General features: G+C 45.8%; 1 protein-coding gene across 1 annotated transcript; it reads right to left on the reverse strand.

Moving 5' to 3' along the window:
• Nucleotides 1–7895: 7895 nt before the first annotated feature.
• On the reverse strand, nucleotides 7896–16379 carry AP5M1 (adaptor related protein complex 5 subunit mu 1). The gene is made up of 8 exons (XM_027900797.1): nucleotides 16260–16379; nucleotides 12045–12690; nucleotides 10639–10866; nucleotides 10059–10198; nucleotides 9252–9337; nucleotides 9035–9150; nucleotides 8689–8783; nucleotides 7896–8035 (listed from the first exon to the last, which is right to left on the reverse strand). The coding sequence occupies exons 1-8, from the start codon at nucleotides 16325–16327 to the stop codon at nucleotides 7936–7938; spliced, it is 1479 nt and encodes a 492-aa protein (XP_027756598.1). The 5' UTR covers nucleotides 16328–16379; the 3' UTR covers nucleotides 7896–7935.
• Between the last annotated feature and the right edge of the window lie 162 nt (nucleotides 16380–16541).

Below are 16541 nucleotides of genomic sequence, written 5' to 3' on the forward strand. Positions count from 1 at the left end.
AGGTGAATCTCAAGGAATAACCCCGAACATCAAAACTTCAAATTGGAAAATATCTTCAAAAAAAATGGAAAACATCATCTGCTTTTCCAAGAGCAAGGACCTTTCACACACGCCACGTGCTAATCTGAAATAAAGAGGCAGCTTTGGAAGGGGTGAGGGAAAAACCTGGCTGAAAGCGGGTCCAAGCAAAAACCCCAGGCAGTGGGAATATCCCGGTTTTGGGGACGACGTCTGAGCGGCGCGTCCCGTTCCGTCGGGACCAAGCAGCGTCTGGAATTCAATTGACTTTCTAACTCGGGAGACGGGACTTTCCATCTTCAAATGCTGCAAATAGATTGCATTCTTGGCCCTTTCCCTTTGAACGGTTCGGGGGGAATAAACGCACACCCTGGTCGTGTTCTAGTGATCTCCCTAATCTCGGTTGCACTTTGTCAGGACGAGGTAACTGGTAGTTAAGTGAAATACCTTAGATCAAAGGGGGATTAATCGCCAACTGAATCCTTGCTGAATAAACCTGTCATTCAAGAAAATTATTTCCACTGAACTTAGCAGAGGATTGAAGGTATTTGCATAACAGGGACCCAACGTACTTCAGCCAGGTTAAAAGGTTCCGAATTCAGGCAGTGTTTAGCTTTTTGGCTCCTTTTCCTTTCAGCGGCCCTGTACAATGGTTTTTAATCTGATAATACAGCTAACTATCTAAATGATGTCAGAACAGGAAAGTATTGCAAAGTTTGGCTGAGGGATGGATCAATTTCACTTTCAGTAACTCCCAAATCTGATTTGTTGGAATTTAAGATGTAAACCTTAAAAAAAAAAAAAAAAAAGAAAAGGAAAAAAAAAAGAGAAAAAAAAGGAAAAAAAAGTCTCTTTAAACTGGGCTGTTTATTAACATCCCTTTTTTTTAATTTGACCTTTGCCTTAGGAAAAGCAGGTCTTGCCTGCTGCCACACCCAGGGTTTTTTGGGATCATTTTGGATAGGTTTATACCAGCGTCCACCAGTGGTGCCCGTGGATTCGTGTGCCCACATATCTGGGTAAACACACACACGCAGGTTTCCAGGTTTTCTTTTTTCCCCCTTTTTAAGCCCATCTTTCAGAGGTCACTCTGAATTTGAATGTAAGTGAGAGGGAGATAATTAAACAACGGGACCCAACAGGCTCCCATCACTTTCCAGGATCAGCCTCGGAAGAGACTGAAGCGCCGCAGCCTCGCTCAGGGCTTGTTTTTGGGGTTGTGGCGATGATTTTAAGCCACATGAATTATCCCTGTTTTATGGCTGTGAGTTCTAACAGGGAATTCTTTTCTCCAAGAGGGAAGAGGGGCTCTTCCAGACAACGACTTTTTAATCTGAGCTATTAAAAAAATGGGAAGAACAGCTAAAAATACACACATTTCTGGAGGATGCTTTAAGCCACCTCCCTCCCCAGCCTTCCCGGGGTTCATTTGCGAGCGCTCCCACCTCTCCTACCTTTCAGGCACGTGGAGTGATGTCAGGCTACATGGAGGACGTCAGGTTTCATAATCAGATTTTGACAATAAATGGAATTTATGCACTTCTGCATCCAGCCCGAGCCCGACACCATTCATTCCTTGGGTGGGTGCAGCTCATATTCATCGCAAACTCAAAGCATCTTTCAAGTCAAAAAAAAAAAAAAAAAAAATCGCAAAGAATGGTTATCAAAGAAAATGAATAAAATCCATATTGAGATAATTTTTTAGAAAATGATTGAAGTTTTAACCCAAGAAAGGACTCTTAGAGTTTCTTATAGCTTAGAATAAGAACGTGTCAATCACGATTAAGCTTCTGGAATTGGAATCCCTTTGAAATGCAGCTGTTTCTTCTTTAATTGTGGCAGCGGACTCAAAAGAAAAGAAAGGTCCAGCCTTAAAGATGAGTAAGGAATACAAAATAGCTCAGGATTAGTTGTGGAGTTCAAAGGTCGCTAATTACACTAAGGAGTTCCCAGACACAGGGAAAACATTAAACAGGTCACCTACCAAACGGGAAACAGACTTTGACTTCAAAAAAAAAAAAAAAAAAAAAAAAAAAAAAAAAAAAAAAAAAAAAAAAAAAAAAAAAGAGAAAAGGGGGGTAAAAAAAAAGATCTCGAAAAGATAGGTTTCTAGAGAAAATCAAAAGCGACCAGCTGATCTCATTGGGAAGAAAATGGGTTGGGTTTAGTTCTTTGCTTGTTATTACAGATGGCATCAGGCTTTCAAAAGTTCATCTAGAGCTCATCCAGGTTTCAAGGAGGAAAAGCAAGGGGGGAAAGGGGGCAGGCCTGTGCCTTAAAATACCTGAATTTCAGTTGAATTGTGGGTGGGGAGTCCTTGGAAAAAAGCATCCATGAGTGTTGAGACCTCCCTGTGGTATTTGACTTGGTTTGTTGAGGAACTGGCATCTTGGTGAACAGGTGCATCTTTAATGGGAAGCCTCCTAGGAGAGTCCTACGGCCCCTTTGTGGGCAATGAGGTGAGGGTTGGGGTGCAGTGGCACATCCCACCCCTCTGGGAGAAGCACAGCTCCTCTGTTTTCCAGCTCCTCCCTGACCCCATTGACTTGGGACAGACTGGTGAGGCTGCTGTCCTTCCAGACATCTCACACATGCAGCAGCTCCTTGTAGACAAGCACTCAGGTTCCCAGGATGCTGATTTCCTCTGAATTCCTCTGGGGAATGTGCAGCTGGTTGTCCTGTCTTCTGGAGGACTGATGTAAGCTGTGAACCCCTGGTCCTTTGGATCTGGTTGTGGGTGGAGAGAGGCAGTGGTTTATTGCCAGCCTGCTCACAAGAGGGAGAATTCCCATTTTTGTAGGGGTATAGAGCCTTTTTTTCTCTCAGATCCTGCTCCCCTGCATGAATTACCATCTTATTCCTGTCAGCAAATTAGTGCATCTTAAGGTAACATGGGATTTGTGGAAATAAGAAAGAAAAATTCAGGAAAATCAAGGAGATGCACTCTCCAAGTGGCCTGTGCTGGGCCCATACAGGATCCTGCTTGTGCCCCTGGAATTTTTAGCACTGATATCCATGAGACTCATCGAGAGTTAAAACTCTATTCTCTGTTTCCTGCACCTGAATAACTTTGGGGTGTTGCACAGGGTTTGTGTGGCAAGGCTTTGGTAGCAGGGGTGGCTTCTGTGAGAAGGTGCCAGAAGCTTTCCCTGTGGCCCATGGAGCCAATGCCAGCTCCAGGACAGACAAGCCACTGGCCAAGGCTGATCCCATCAGCAACAGCGGCAGCACCTCTGGAATAACCTATTTAGGAAGGCGAGGAAAAAACCACGGGAAGCTCAGGGGGAGAGAGGAGGGGGAATACATGAGAGAAACAGCTCTGCAGATCCCCAGGGCACAGCAGAAGGAGGGGCAGGACTTGCTGCAGGTGTTGGAGCAGAAATTGTTCCACAGCCTGCGGTGCAGCCCATGGAGAGGCAGCTGTGCCCCTGCAGCCCATGGAGGTCCACGGAGCAGCAGAGATCCACCTGCAGCTCCTGAAGGAGCCCACGCTGGAGTGGGTGGATGCACCCAGCAGAGATTGTGACTCTGGCAGGACCTGTGGTCCCACGCAGAGGAGCCCAGGCTGGAGCAGGTTTTCTGGCAGGACTCATGACTCCATGGGGAACCCACCCTGGAGCAGTCTGTTCCTGAAGGACCAACCCTGTGGGAGGGACTCACACTGGAGAAGATCATTGTGAACCACAGGCCGTGGGAAGGACCCATGTGGGAGAAGCCCCTCTCCTCCTCCTGTGGGAGGTATCTCCTGCTGGAACAGGGGAGGAAAGTGAGGAGAAAGGAGCAGAAGAGATGACCTTGTGATAAATTGACCACATAAATTCCCCATTTCTCATCCCCCTGTGCCACGGGGAGGGGGGAGATGCAGAGAAAACGGGAATGAAGGAAGGGTGAGGCAAAGATCTTTTAAGATTTGGCTTTATTTCTCACATCCTACTCTGATTTGATTGGTAGTCAATGAAATTCATTTCCCCAAGTCGAACCTGAGTGATCTCCCTGTCCTTACGTCTCTTGTCCTAATTCTCTCTCCCTGTCCTGCTGAGGAGAGCAATGACAGAGTGGCTTTGGTGGGCACTTGGTGTCCATCCAAAGTAAACTCAGCACAGGTGAATTGAATGGGAATGGAGTTTAGGAACAACTCCAAGGTGCTCCTGTAGGATTACCACTGACAGTCATATAGGCCTATGGCAGCTCTTCCAAGGAAGCTTGCACTTCCCAAATTGGGATCCACGACACTCCCATCTAATGTCTTCTTTAGGACTGAGGGCTGCAGGGATTTCCTGTCCTAGTGCTCTCAGGATGGACTCAGCTTTGGCTGGGGTTGGTTTTCTCCACTCTAAAAGATGCTGGAAAATATACTTGTATTTTGTCCATCCTCTAAGGGATGAGAGAACGAGGAGGTGGTGGAGGAGTCAGCAGGAGGAGTGAGGGACAAACATGGGCTTACTCACAAACTCTCATGACTTAGATCTCAGCAGGGCTTGTACAAATAGGACGAGGCGTGGCAAATTCCTGAGACAGTGTGAATAAACAGAGGACAACTGCTGTTGAATGTTTAGTGCCTTGTTGTTTCAATGTTTACTGTTAACAAGTGGCCAAAGCAGTTAATGCTGGAAAAAAACAGTAGAAAAAACGCAGCGGAGGGAAGGGCTGAATTATGTAAAAAAAGTGGCTGCTTCCAAATTATTATGAAGGAATAGAGGTTACCTCAAATACCTGAGGAACTGGGATTTACCATCTTGGGGCTGTCACCAAGTTCCTTGGGATCCTGGGGGGAGGGAAGTGCTTTGAAAAGCACCAAATTGCTGATTAGTGATCATTAACAGCCAGCACAAATTTGACCACGTGGAGCTGTGTTAGGTGGACTAATTCCCTCCCGTGGTGAGAGGAACAGGCCCTGGGAATTTGGAGGGGAAATTTGTGTCACACACGGACACCGGTGATGGTTTGACTCTGCCTCCCAACCTGACAAGCAAACTCAGGAGACAAACTGAGGTGGCAGTGGAGGGATGGTGTTCCCTCCTCCACCGTGGGCTCCCTGGTGCTGTCTTTCTTCTGGTGCGACTCCGGATTTGGAGCGGGAAGAACGCACATGAGACACCTGAAGAGGTTCTTCTCCTCACTGTGGCACCGTGGTGCAACCCTTTGGGCTCCACACTTTGAGGGAGGAGGCAGGTTACACCAGGGTCACACCAGGGTAGAGAGGGGGTAGGGGTGAAGGACAAGGGAGACTCGGAGATTTTGGTGAGCTCAGGATTTCTCAGGAGCTTCAGGGTGTAGATATTTTCCTAGAAATAAGGGCTATTTGGGTTGGTGAGGATCATGTCAGTGCCAGGCACTCCAGGAGTGATTGCACTGGTCCCTCTGGCCACAGCAGTGCCCACCTAAGCCCCATATTACTAATTTTTGACACTCCTTGGTCCCCTTCTCCTTTCATCATGTATCATATGTCTTCTCAGATCCACACCCTGGCACCTGCTTGAGCTGAAACATCTATTCCCCCCCAAAAAAACCCCTCATTTAAACCCTGATGGTTTGAACAAGGGCTTCAGCACTGGCAGCAGTTGCAGCTTCTCAGCCACTGCACCCTCTGGGGCCTTCAGTCCACTTTCCCCATTTACTTCCACGAAGTTTTAAGTAAAACTTGGGGGCTCCAAAACATGTTTGATCCCCCTTGCCACTGGATTTGGAAATCTCAGCCTTTTTTACTGTGTATCGTGGGTTATACATGAATTTTGCATTATTTTAATTTCTTAGAGGTCTGTTACATCAATTCTCATTGCCAACTGAATGTTCAATGTAAAAAGCTTGACAATTTGCTTTAAATTAATTTTAATTGCCATTTCTTACATTACTCCCAAATTTTAATGAAACAAATTAATTAAACTAATGAAGTGAGTTACATAATAACTTAATATTTATACACATTATTTTATTTGGCAAAATGTCAGGTCAGCAACCCAACAAGAAACACTTCTTGTTTTCAATTATTTCCATCTTAGTTTTCTTCTGGCCCTCTGAAATGCAACATGAATCCTGGAGAACTCACATCTGCCAGCGACGCCTCAGCCACTCTCTTAAAACAGACAAGACAGAGCTGCTTTCCCCTCTTCTTTTACCTCAGAGCTGTCCCAGAGTGCTGCAGGAAGGGTGTGCAGGAGTTCTAACCCAGGGCTTTATGGAGCAAACCCTGCTAACAAACCAAAACAGGTGCTGGCTTGCATGAAGTTGTAAAAAACTGCTCAGGGCTAGAAGAGAAACATCACCCAGCCCCTCCCTCCCTCCAAACCTGCACTGATGGGTGTGTGCAAAGTGACCCAAAGCCACGGCCCTCCCTTCCTGAGCACTGCAACTCCCCCAGCCATGAGTTAGAGGGAAACAAAAAGGAACAGGATTTGGAATAGCCCCTTGCTGTTAAGTGAAAAGGGTCATTTTTTTCTAACATACTATGAGTTTTGGCAATCCCATTTCTTCCCAGCGTGTTTTTGGGGCAGCGCTTTTTGAGTAAGAAGAGCAGTTCCTTCCCAGTGCTGCTGTGCAGAGCTCCCACCTCTCTCACGGGTGGGTGGAAACCAAACATGAGTGGCCTGGTGGACAGAACACGATCTGAACCCTTCCAGCAGAGACCACCTCTCCCTGCTCACACCCTGGTGCTCAAACACATGGACAACTGCAACAGGCAGGGGTTGGATCCTGGGCAAAATCACTAACTCATCTGTCACCTGCTGAGCAAAGCAGACCCTCACCTGTGTGGAACAGGTGGCAGCACAGCTCTGCTTCTCCAGTTCTGTTTCCTCAGTGTGCACAGCGGTTTCAAAGCTGGATGGCGTGAATTAATCCACCCTTTGGAACATTCAACCGAGCAATCAGATCACCCTCTCGGTCTAAGTATTTTTTAAACGACAGCTTGAAACTTTTCTCCTTACATAATCACTGATCTGATTCATCACATGGTGTACAGTGAAGCAGGAGGCAGGGCAGGAGCAGCTGGTTATTACTCAGCATTCTCTGCTTTTGTGCTGCTCTCCAGGCTCTGTCAAGCTCTTCACCAGCCTTTCAGAATCTGCACATTTCCTGATAACTCTCCTAAAGTCCATTTCCTGTGTTCCTGCAGATATTATTATCAAAACCAGAGGTCTGTCTCTGTAAACTGAGTCCTTTTCCACCTATTTTTTTTCCCAGGGAAAACAGCTCAGTGATGTTTTTTGGGACCTCCAGCAAACCTGGCTGACCTTGCCTGCTCAGAGCTAGTCTTGTGATGTGAAAAACCAGGTTCACACCTCTGCTTTCAAGAGCAGGCAGCCCACAGGCATGTGGGAAAGGGAGTCACCGCTGCTGCTGACAGAGGCAATGAAGACTCTTGTATCATCTCCACTTTCAGAGGTGCTGCTCATGCCATTCTCCCTTTCTTAAAATCCTGGCAAATTATTGATAATTTATTGACAATTTATATGGACGTATAAATTATCTATGTATTCTGTAGGCATCTCTTGTGAAAATAACAGAGCTCTTGCTTTTAACTGTGCTCTTAGTCTGGGGTCTGATCAGATTCTTGTGATTTCAGGACAGGAATAGGATACTGAAACCTTTCCAAACCTGAGAGCTCTTAGGTTTATAAAACCAGTGAACTAAGTGGGAGTCCTTTGTCCGTGTCACCAGGTGCTTATATTTTGTACCAATTAGTGTTATAAGAGAAAGGAAAAACAGCCACAGCAAGTACCTTTCAAACTGTCTTCTCTAGGCTGTCATCCACAACTAAACATTATAAAAAAAAAACACTTATGTTTTTTAAAAAAACCCTCTTTTGTTTTTCCTCAACAGAAAATTTTAAGGACTCACACAAAAGCGCAGGTGCTGGAAAACATTTATTTTCACTGTATCACGATCTCAATAACTATAGGCTTTGATTAAATACAAAAATTATTCACAAGCAAATTGGTCAAGTGAGGTTTTGTACACCATGGGTGCTGGTGCTTTGGAATTCCAGAGGTAGTAATTGGAAGAAATCAGTTCCCGGGCTAAAGGGGAAAAAAAAAAGGCAGGAAAAATAAGCATTAGAGGATGCCTTACAATCAGACATTCCTTCATCCAACTTAAGTGACTACTAATCCATCCTTACTAGTTTACAGAAAAGGTATAATGGCCTCTTTAAACTGTAAGGCTCTTATTATTATTTGAAAATCGTTTCTGATAATGAGACATTTAAAGTCTCAGCTTCAATTACCTTTACTAATGTATCAGTCATGAGCTTAAAATTCAAACAGAGGTTAAGTCAAAAGCAGGTGGATGGCTTGGATTTTGTTCAATGAATATAAATTGCACACTCAATCTAAGACATACAGGAAGAAAACGCTGCTTTTTCTGTGTTACAATTTAGGGCTGAATGTGCCCTGTCACAAAATTAACAGTGCAGACCACAATTTTCCATGAGGCACTTACAGAGACTTCTGCTGACATGACAGGCAGAAGTTGCAACAGACAGGCAGCTACAAATAAAAATGCTTCCATTAGGCAGAGCTGCTCAGGTTTAATGAGGGCCTTCTGTGTCCCAATTAGTGGAATTTTGGAGAACAGAAGTTCAACATCAGCTCCACATTTTTAGTCACTGTCAGCCAGTTCATAACTTCAATAGGCAGTTGCAGTTAAATAAATGACATTTGCAGCAACTCACTCGCAGTGATTTTGGGTTTCCCTGGTACAGAGATCTGAACAGAATGCTGGTCTACGTAACATCCAGTAAGTGTGAAGTCTGGGATCCTAAAATACAGCTACAGAAAGAGAGGGAAAACGTGATCAGGTGCACGTTGCACACCCTTGCTGTGCAAAATACTGGCAATCTGTGTTACAAGCTCTTGGTGGGGAACGAACTCCAGAGGGATGGGTTGTCAAATCCTCCAAGCGGGAAAACAAAAACTCCATGCTGAGAATAAAGATTTTAAACTGATGTGTCTACATAGCCAGCTCAAGGCTGTTAAAAAAGTGCCTACTAAGGCCCCTTTTCCCAGAGCCTGTGACTTACTTTGACATAAGCAGTGTTCCCAGTGCACACGTAATCAGTGGGGTGCTCTTTGCCTGCAGTGCCGAAGGACACGGTTCCAGTCAGAGAAACTTCCAAAGATTTGGGGAACTTCTGCCCTGAAGCCAGAAACAGGATGTGTTAGAAATGCTCCAGCTGTGCCCACGCTCTGGGGAACTGAGGTGGGGGGAAAGGAGAGTGCACAGGGTGTGTTTCTTACCGATGACCCAAACCAGGAGGCTCTTCTCCCGGGACAAATCCAGCTGGCCGTGAGTAACTTTGTACTCCAGCTGAGCTATTGGGCCCCTACGTGGGACAGAGGAGAAAGAAAACCACTGGAATCACCACAAATTGATGCCTGCTTTGTTAAAGAAAGCAAGCAAATGCTGAAAGACATTATTTATGTGCACACAGACAAATCACCCCTATGTGAGCACTCTGCTAATTTAGGAGGAGAAGCTACAGAGCTGGAGGGGATCACCGTGGTCTCAACCCAGGAATCCCAAAGAAGCTGTTTATGATCTTTCAGTTCACTGATACTGTTTTACTGACACCATGATCAGCATCAGCAACTTTGTATCATTTCACCTTTTAATTTTTTGTGATAATTACGTGCCCGGTGCAGCCCCAGCAGCTGCCAGAGAGGCTTAAGTGAAAACTATCGTTTTAATTTGAAATAACTATATTTTTGATAAGCTGATCTGTAGCTGGGATTAGCAGTCTTAAGGAACAGGTAACCCCGGGTTGGAAGTGATCTCGAGGCTTAATCCACCTGGAGGCTTGTGGCACGTGAAAAAAAATCCCCCAGGGAAACAGGATGAGCAACAGAAGCACTTGGAATGTTACCAAATATCCTGGTACAACTCCGTATTCTGGAAACGACAGGAAATCCAAGGGGGGTTTCCCAACATTTGCAAGGTCACCACTGGTGATACAGCACAACCTGTTACAGTGACTCCCCACAAGATCATTTCAGGGAGGTCACAGAGAAACGGAAGGAATTTATTTAGGATTTCTTTATTCTTACCTGTTGAAGAAAGGTATCCGAGCTTCACAGTACTCAAAAGAATTCTTTATGCTTTCATGGAGCTTTAAATTAACTGTTATTTTTATCTGTGATCCCTCTTCAACGAGCTGATAACATCCCAAAATCGGTGGGACAGGAACCTGGAGAAAACTGTATTCATTCTCAAGATATATTAACACCATCACCACAAGATCAGTCATATCCTGTTTACATTGCTGAAGTACTTTAAAAACCAAACATATTAATTGCTGACTGTGCCAAACTCTTCAGTGCTGCTTGCAAGGCACAGATTTGTGGTACAAGCACTTGACATCTCAGCCTGGATGTATTTTGTCTAATTCAGGCATTTAAATGGTTCATTTACAGTTAGAGCAGAGTTGTCAAGAAATCAAAAGTATCAGCAACTCCTGAACTCAGGCAACTCAAGTCCTGAAGTGCCTTCCAAGCAGCTAGTTATATAAAAAAACCCATTTAATTATATAAAAAACATTTTATTACTCATCCCCACACCTTCAACAACACGGAGGTTTTTATTCCCATTTGAAGACTCGGAAAGAACGATGGTCGGGGATGTCCTTACCTGGGAAGTGTAGTAACACAAGTTGAAGGAATCTGAAGGAGGAATGAAGGGAAATTTGTAAGGTCCATTGTACACAGAATCATCCAGTGGCTCAGCACTGAAGGACATCAGCATGGCAGGGTCAATGGAGGTCACACAGTGATGGATCACGATATCCTGGAGCGGAGGAGCATTGGTTGGGAGATTCAGGGTGAGGGTTACCTTTGGTGCAGATCCCTCTATGTCACACTTGAAAAAGCAAAGTCAAGAAGTTATTCTAAAATACCTCCATCAAAGTCATAATTAGATGTCCAAAGATATAATACATTTCTAGCTTTCAAGAAAAAAACCACACACACTCAAAATTTTCACCTTAGTGCTGACAATCAGTACTGAGACGTTAATATCACACACTTGGTGACAGTCTAATTAATTCAGTCACTTTTACAACATCCACTTAATTGATTCCAGCCTGCTATTAATGGCCACTGTGAGATATATTAATATTAAGCAATGCCCAGAGAAGCTGTGGCTGCCCCATGCCTGGAAGTGTTCAAGGCCAGGCTGGATGGGGCTCGGAGCAGCGTGGGATAGTGGAAGGTGTCCCTGCCCAGGGCAGGAGTTTGGAATTGGATGAGCTTTAAGGTCCTTTCCAACCCAAACCATTTTGTGATTCTACACTGAAAACAACTGTCACATAAAAAAACCCACTCAAAATAATTACACAACCCGTTTCTTTCACCAGGTTCTTTATCAACTGTTTTTATGTCAGCCAAACAACCAACGTTTGTGCATTCAGAATGGTGTTGTAATAGAATAAAGTAGGACAGAAGATTAAACTTTTGTCTGGTAGGAAAATTAATTAAAAATGCTCACGTCAAGACACTTGTGGAAGACATTTAAAAATGCTGTTTCTAATCATTATTTAACACATTGCTCATCAGATAGCTGGAAATAAACTCGGTGTTAGCACCACAACTTTGTAGTCTTTATATGTCAATACTCTACTAAATTATTTCTCTCTGTTTCCTTTAAAATAAGAAAAATTTGGGAAATACATGCGATGTAGCTACTGCTGGGCATTTAAGTCCCATAAGTAGTTAATGAAAAAAAATGCATGAATTATAGAACCATAGAGTGGTTTGGGCTGGGAGGGACCTTAAAGGCCATCTAGTCCAACTCCTACTGCTATGGTGAAAAAAAAAAACAGTAAAAATCAAAATAAACACTAATGCACCAAACTAATAAGTAATATTGGTCACACTTTGAAATACTACAGTATTAGAAACTTGCTGGTGAGTTTCTCAACTTTACTGATGAGGAAATAACCATTTCATTTTACTTTCACACACAGAATGACAAAGAGCATTTACTTTCCCCGTGTCCCACAAAAACTACTTCGGGTCTTGCCCATCAAACACTCTCACCTTGCAGTTTACAGCTCCATAAACCTGCCACGTGTCCACCACATCCCTCTGGTCATACTGCATGCACTTGACCTTCTCAGTGACGCAGACATTGACCTGAGGTTTGCCTTTGTAGCTGCTGGATCTCCAGGCTGGCTGATCCTTATCCGCAGGCACCTCCTGGATGTCCTCGAAGGAGCTGCTCAGGCTGCGGATGTTTGTGTTCAAGGGGGTGCCCAGGGGACAGGCCTGGACGAGCAGATTTCGGAGCTGGCCGATCTTTGCGGTCATCTCAGCTTCGTTCTTCTGGCTGGGAGAGATGTAGTCCATGATTCCCAGCAGAAGAGCCAGCCCCTGGGAGAGCCCGCTGACGGTGAGGAGGGGAGGCCGCGGCTCCAAGGGCCCCTCAACCAGTGGAAGACAAGCGTAGATCAGCCCGCTCTTCTGGAAAGCAAGGACAGGCCAGAGATGCCCTGAGCCAGTGGACACCGGATACACGCAGGAGTGGTTGATCCGGGTGCAGGTGTCTCGATGCTCCACAAAAATGTGGTCATCCACGAGCCTCAGCTCAAACAGCAGGGCCTTCAGGAAAGCGCTGTCCGAGGGCACCGGCACGTGCGTGGGCCCGTTGAAGGTCTCGGCGCGCAGCTCGACGGTGGGGAAACGCCTGGGACGAGGAAAGAGGAGCCTCTGATTTATCTATTTATTTATTTATTCACCCAAAATATCATACCGACAGAGTTCCCAAGAGCAGAGCCACCCACTCCCTTTTCTGGCTGTCAGAGAAAGCAAAAAACGTTATCAAAATCTTCGGGTTACTGGTAAACTCAAGGATGGGTTTCTCTTCTCTTCCCCAAAACCCACTGGTCCTAAAAATAACCATGGAAGCCAGAAGCAACTTGGTAGAAACACTGATGGGATCGGAATCTAAATCAATAAAACTATTTAACGAGTAATTAGGATTCATTCTAGTAGGTGGACTTTCACTGGAAACTTTGAGCAGCTACATTCACTCATTTTTCAAAACAAAATGTGAATCTGCCCCTGCCTGTTGCACAAAGGCATGGGATGATTAATAAACACTAATGAATGACTCTCACCAGTGCAGCAAAACTTCAGCACCCAAATATTTCTAAGAGGTGAGATCACACTGAAAAGGAGTTCTCAGATATTTAAGAAAATGAAAGTTACTTATATACAGGTTTCTCGTTGCTGTTCTGAACTTACACAACTGACCTACAGCAGTTTCTTGAACTGATCAACAGGATCAACAAAAAATCTTTAAATATTTCACTGTACACATGTCCAATTTTTCCAGCAAGGGCTGTACAAATTTGGGTGGACAGGGCACAAAACTGATTTCACACTGCACATGAAATATATGTGACTTGGAGCTTTTATGACTATTCCATTTTTTTTTTCAAGTCTTTAAGATGTAATCATGTCACAGACAGAAGGTACAGCATATTTTAAAACTGCTATGTTGCACCATGTTGCTTTCATTTATTCTGCTTTTTATACCATCTTTTTAAGGTCCCACTGACAGTCTGCTTGTTAAATTGCCACTGAACTTGCAACCCCAGCAATGTGGTACTTTGTTATATCTATGACCTCCATCTGTAGCACTTCCCTCCTGCTCCTGAACACTTCCATGGATCTTATCCTGTTGCCTCCAAGTCCCACCTACACCCTCTTTTCTTAACTGAGTAGCAGAGTCTCTGGCTGGAGGCAGCTATACTTCCTCAGGGCTTATTTTCAGTGACTGCGCTTTTTTTACTTTGATTCCTAATCAGGTATTTGGGGCTTTTGGGTTTGTTTTTTGGTGTTTTGTTTTGTTTCGTTTTTTTAATAAGGAAAAAGCAAACACAGGCAGGGCGAAGCCAGAGCTATGAAATCCGTAAACAGGATACAGATGACAGTAAAACACCTCCCTGCATTCTCACATCTATCCTGGAGAGCAAAGTGGCTTTGCAGCTCCAAAATTTATGAGGAATCCCACAGCGAGGTTGCTGATAAGAGGCTGTGTGTAACCTTCGTGAGCAGCTCTTATTTTTGGTGGATGTTTCCGAAACAAGGGAAGAGGAGATATTTCAGTCTGGTTTTGTCTTGCTCAAGCCCCAGTGTCTCTGCTCTGTATGCTGAAGTTGTCCCCACACCACAGCAACCTTCTCCTCCTCCTCCTCCCACTGAATTTTCCCGGCTGTAGCTGAGCCAATAGAGGACTAATTAGCCCTTCAGATCTCCCTTTCTCAGTATTCCCTTCCAGAAAGCGAGGCAAACTTAAAAAGATGAAAGTTTCCAGGGAGCTGGCGGTTCAAGAGAGAGACCATACTTGTCGCCTGAATTAAGTTATGATCAGCTCAGGGAAAAAAAAAAAAACAAACCAACCAAAAAACCACAGGGAATGCTTTGATGTCCCCGATGTCTTCCCCGAGGTTAAAGATCAGGGCTCCCGTATCTCCAGCTGAGTGCGTAAGTCCCGAAACCAGCAGCTTCCATGTGATCCCGCATTCTTTATATTGTCTGTGCGCTTTGTTGAATTTAAGGTCAGTTAGGAGGATAAACTTGGGGCTTCCACAGCCCTATTATTGCCTCTGGGAACTTGAAAGATCTAAGTCTGGAAATCACTTGAAGCATCGAGTATAGTTTGCCCTTTCAAAGGGCAAGGACTCCTTGTCTCTGCCGCTCACTGTGTGACAAGTTACTTCACATATCCCTGTCACCAGCCCCCCCTCCCTCCCCAGTGATTACACTCCCTGCTTTTTTGGGACAAGGCTTTCTCTTTATCTGTGTTTGTAGAGGGGAGGCCTCATCTCTAGTCCTGTAGGTAATACAAGGACCATAATACTAATCCTAAAACAATCAGAGGAATGCCCAGTGTAGAGATCTGTCTGCACCTGAAGATGGAAGATAGTCTACTTGCTCCTTTTTTTGTTGTTTTTTTTTTCTTTATACCTGAGTTCTCTCTCTGGTTTTACTGAATTCAGAGTAGGACTGCAGCTCTCTTTATCTAGATCTTTTTTTTTTTTAAACTTTCCCTAGCCTCAGTTATTTTTCCTCTGATTGTTTGGACCCGATTTCCCTGAAGTCACAGAGGTAAAAAGGGCAACAGATTTTGCCAGCCCAACAGAAGCAGCCTGTCTAGCCCAAAGTCTTACAAAGTCTTACTTAAAGCTCTGCAAGAGTTCTGAATGAAAACTCCTCCTTTGGAGGGCTCCTCCAATAACTTAAAAACCCCCTGTATTTGTATGCAAAACCCAACATCAAATGAAAAGTTAAATTTTTGACTGAAAAAAGTTTACTTTTTGTACAGCTACACAACAATATGAAGATAATGTAAGTAAAATATAAGAAAAGAAAATGTTTTCTTGTTTGTCAATTTTGTTGATTTGATAGTATTCCATAATCGCTGCCTCGTCCTTTTCCACGTTAGGACGGAGAAGAGCTGGTTAAAATCTTTACAGAGACGAACAGAAAGAGGAACAGACCAACCAAACTCAGGTGCAAAATGCAGAAGTGGCTAAAAAAAACCGAACCCAGATATAGCTAAAAGCACATGATCTGAAGGCAGAAACTTTCGGAATCGGGATGAGAAGTGAACAGCATCCAGCGGCGCTGGGATGAGCCAAGGGATTTGTTTATTAAGCACCGTAATGTTTTGGTATTTCTGCACCCGTTTCGTGGGCCCGAGGATGCTCCGAACACCCCGGAGCCTCCGAGGTGAACCCGGAGGGGGTTTCCTCTGGGCTTCCCCCGGTCCCGAGGGGAGGAGCGGCCGAAACGCAGATTCCCCAAAGCACCGGGACACCCCAGGGTACCCAGACCCCCCCAAAGAACACTCGGACCCCCGAGAAGATTCTGATTCCCACGGCACCTGGACCCCTCGAGCACCCGCTCACCCAAAAACACCCGGACCCTCCAAGGCACCCACTCCCCCCAGAGCACCCAGACCCCAGAACACCCGCACGCCCTGAGGGTACCGGGACCCGCCAAGAAGATTCTGATTCCCAGAGCATCCAGACCTCCCAGAGCTTCCCCAGAGCATCGGGTCCCCCAGGGCACCCAGACCCCGCCAAGAACACCCACCCGGACTCCCTGAGGGCACCCGTTCACCCCAGAGAACCCTCTGCCCCCCAAGAACACCCGAACCCCCCATCAGGGCGCCCAGCCCGACCCGCAGACCTGCCCAGCCCGCCGTGCCCGCATCTCCTCCCCTCCCATCCCCGCCGCTGCTACCTGGAGAAGAGCACGGCTCCGCCAGCCGCGGGGTCGTGCCTGAGGAGCCACAGCGCCCGCAGGGCCATGGCGGTGATGCTGATGATGCCGATGACGCCGGTGATGCCGGCGATGCCGGTGCCGCCGCCGCTCCCGGCGGTGCCGAAGCCCGCGGCGCCGATGGCGGCCGGGGAGGAGCCGCGGCCGGGCCGTGCCCGCCCGGCGCAGCCCCATTTCCGGCGGGCGGAGGCGGCGCCGCGGCCGCCGCTGCTGCTGCCGGGGCGGGGGACACAATGGGCGGCC

This window comes from Empidonax traillii, unplaced genomic scaffold, assembly GCF_003031625.1.
Source record: "Empidonax traillii isolate 1590-97213 ecotype Southwest subspecies unplaced genomic scaffold, ASM303162v1 scaffold749:size472940, whole genome shotgun sequence".
NCBI lineage: Eukaryota > Metazoa > Chordata > Aves > Passeriformes > Tyrannidae > Empidonax > Empidonax traillii.

Bases quoted from the DNA above. Each gene is read 5' to 3' on its own strand.
- AP5M1 (XM_027900797.1), bottom strand. From the start codon at position 16,327: ATGGCCCTGCGGGCGCTGTGGCTCCTCAGGCACGACCCCGCGGCTGGC. The intron at 10,867-12,044 runs GTGAGAGTGTTT...TGCTTTTTCAAG, and splicing joins ATGGAGCTGTAAACTGCAAG to TGTGACATAGAGGGATCTGC. The intron at 8,036-8,688 runs GAGTGAGTTGCT...TTTTTCCCCTTT, and splicing joins GGGAAACCCAAAATCACTGC to AGCCCGGGAACTGATTTCTT.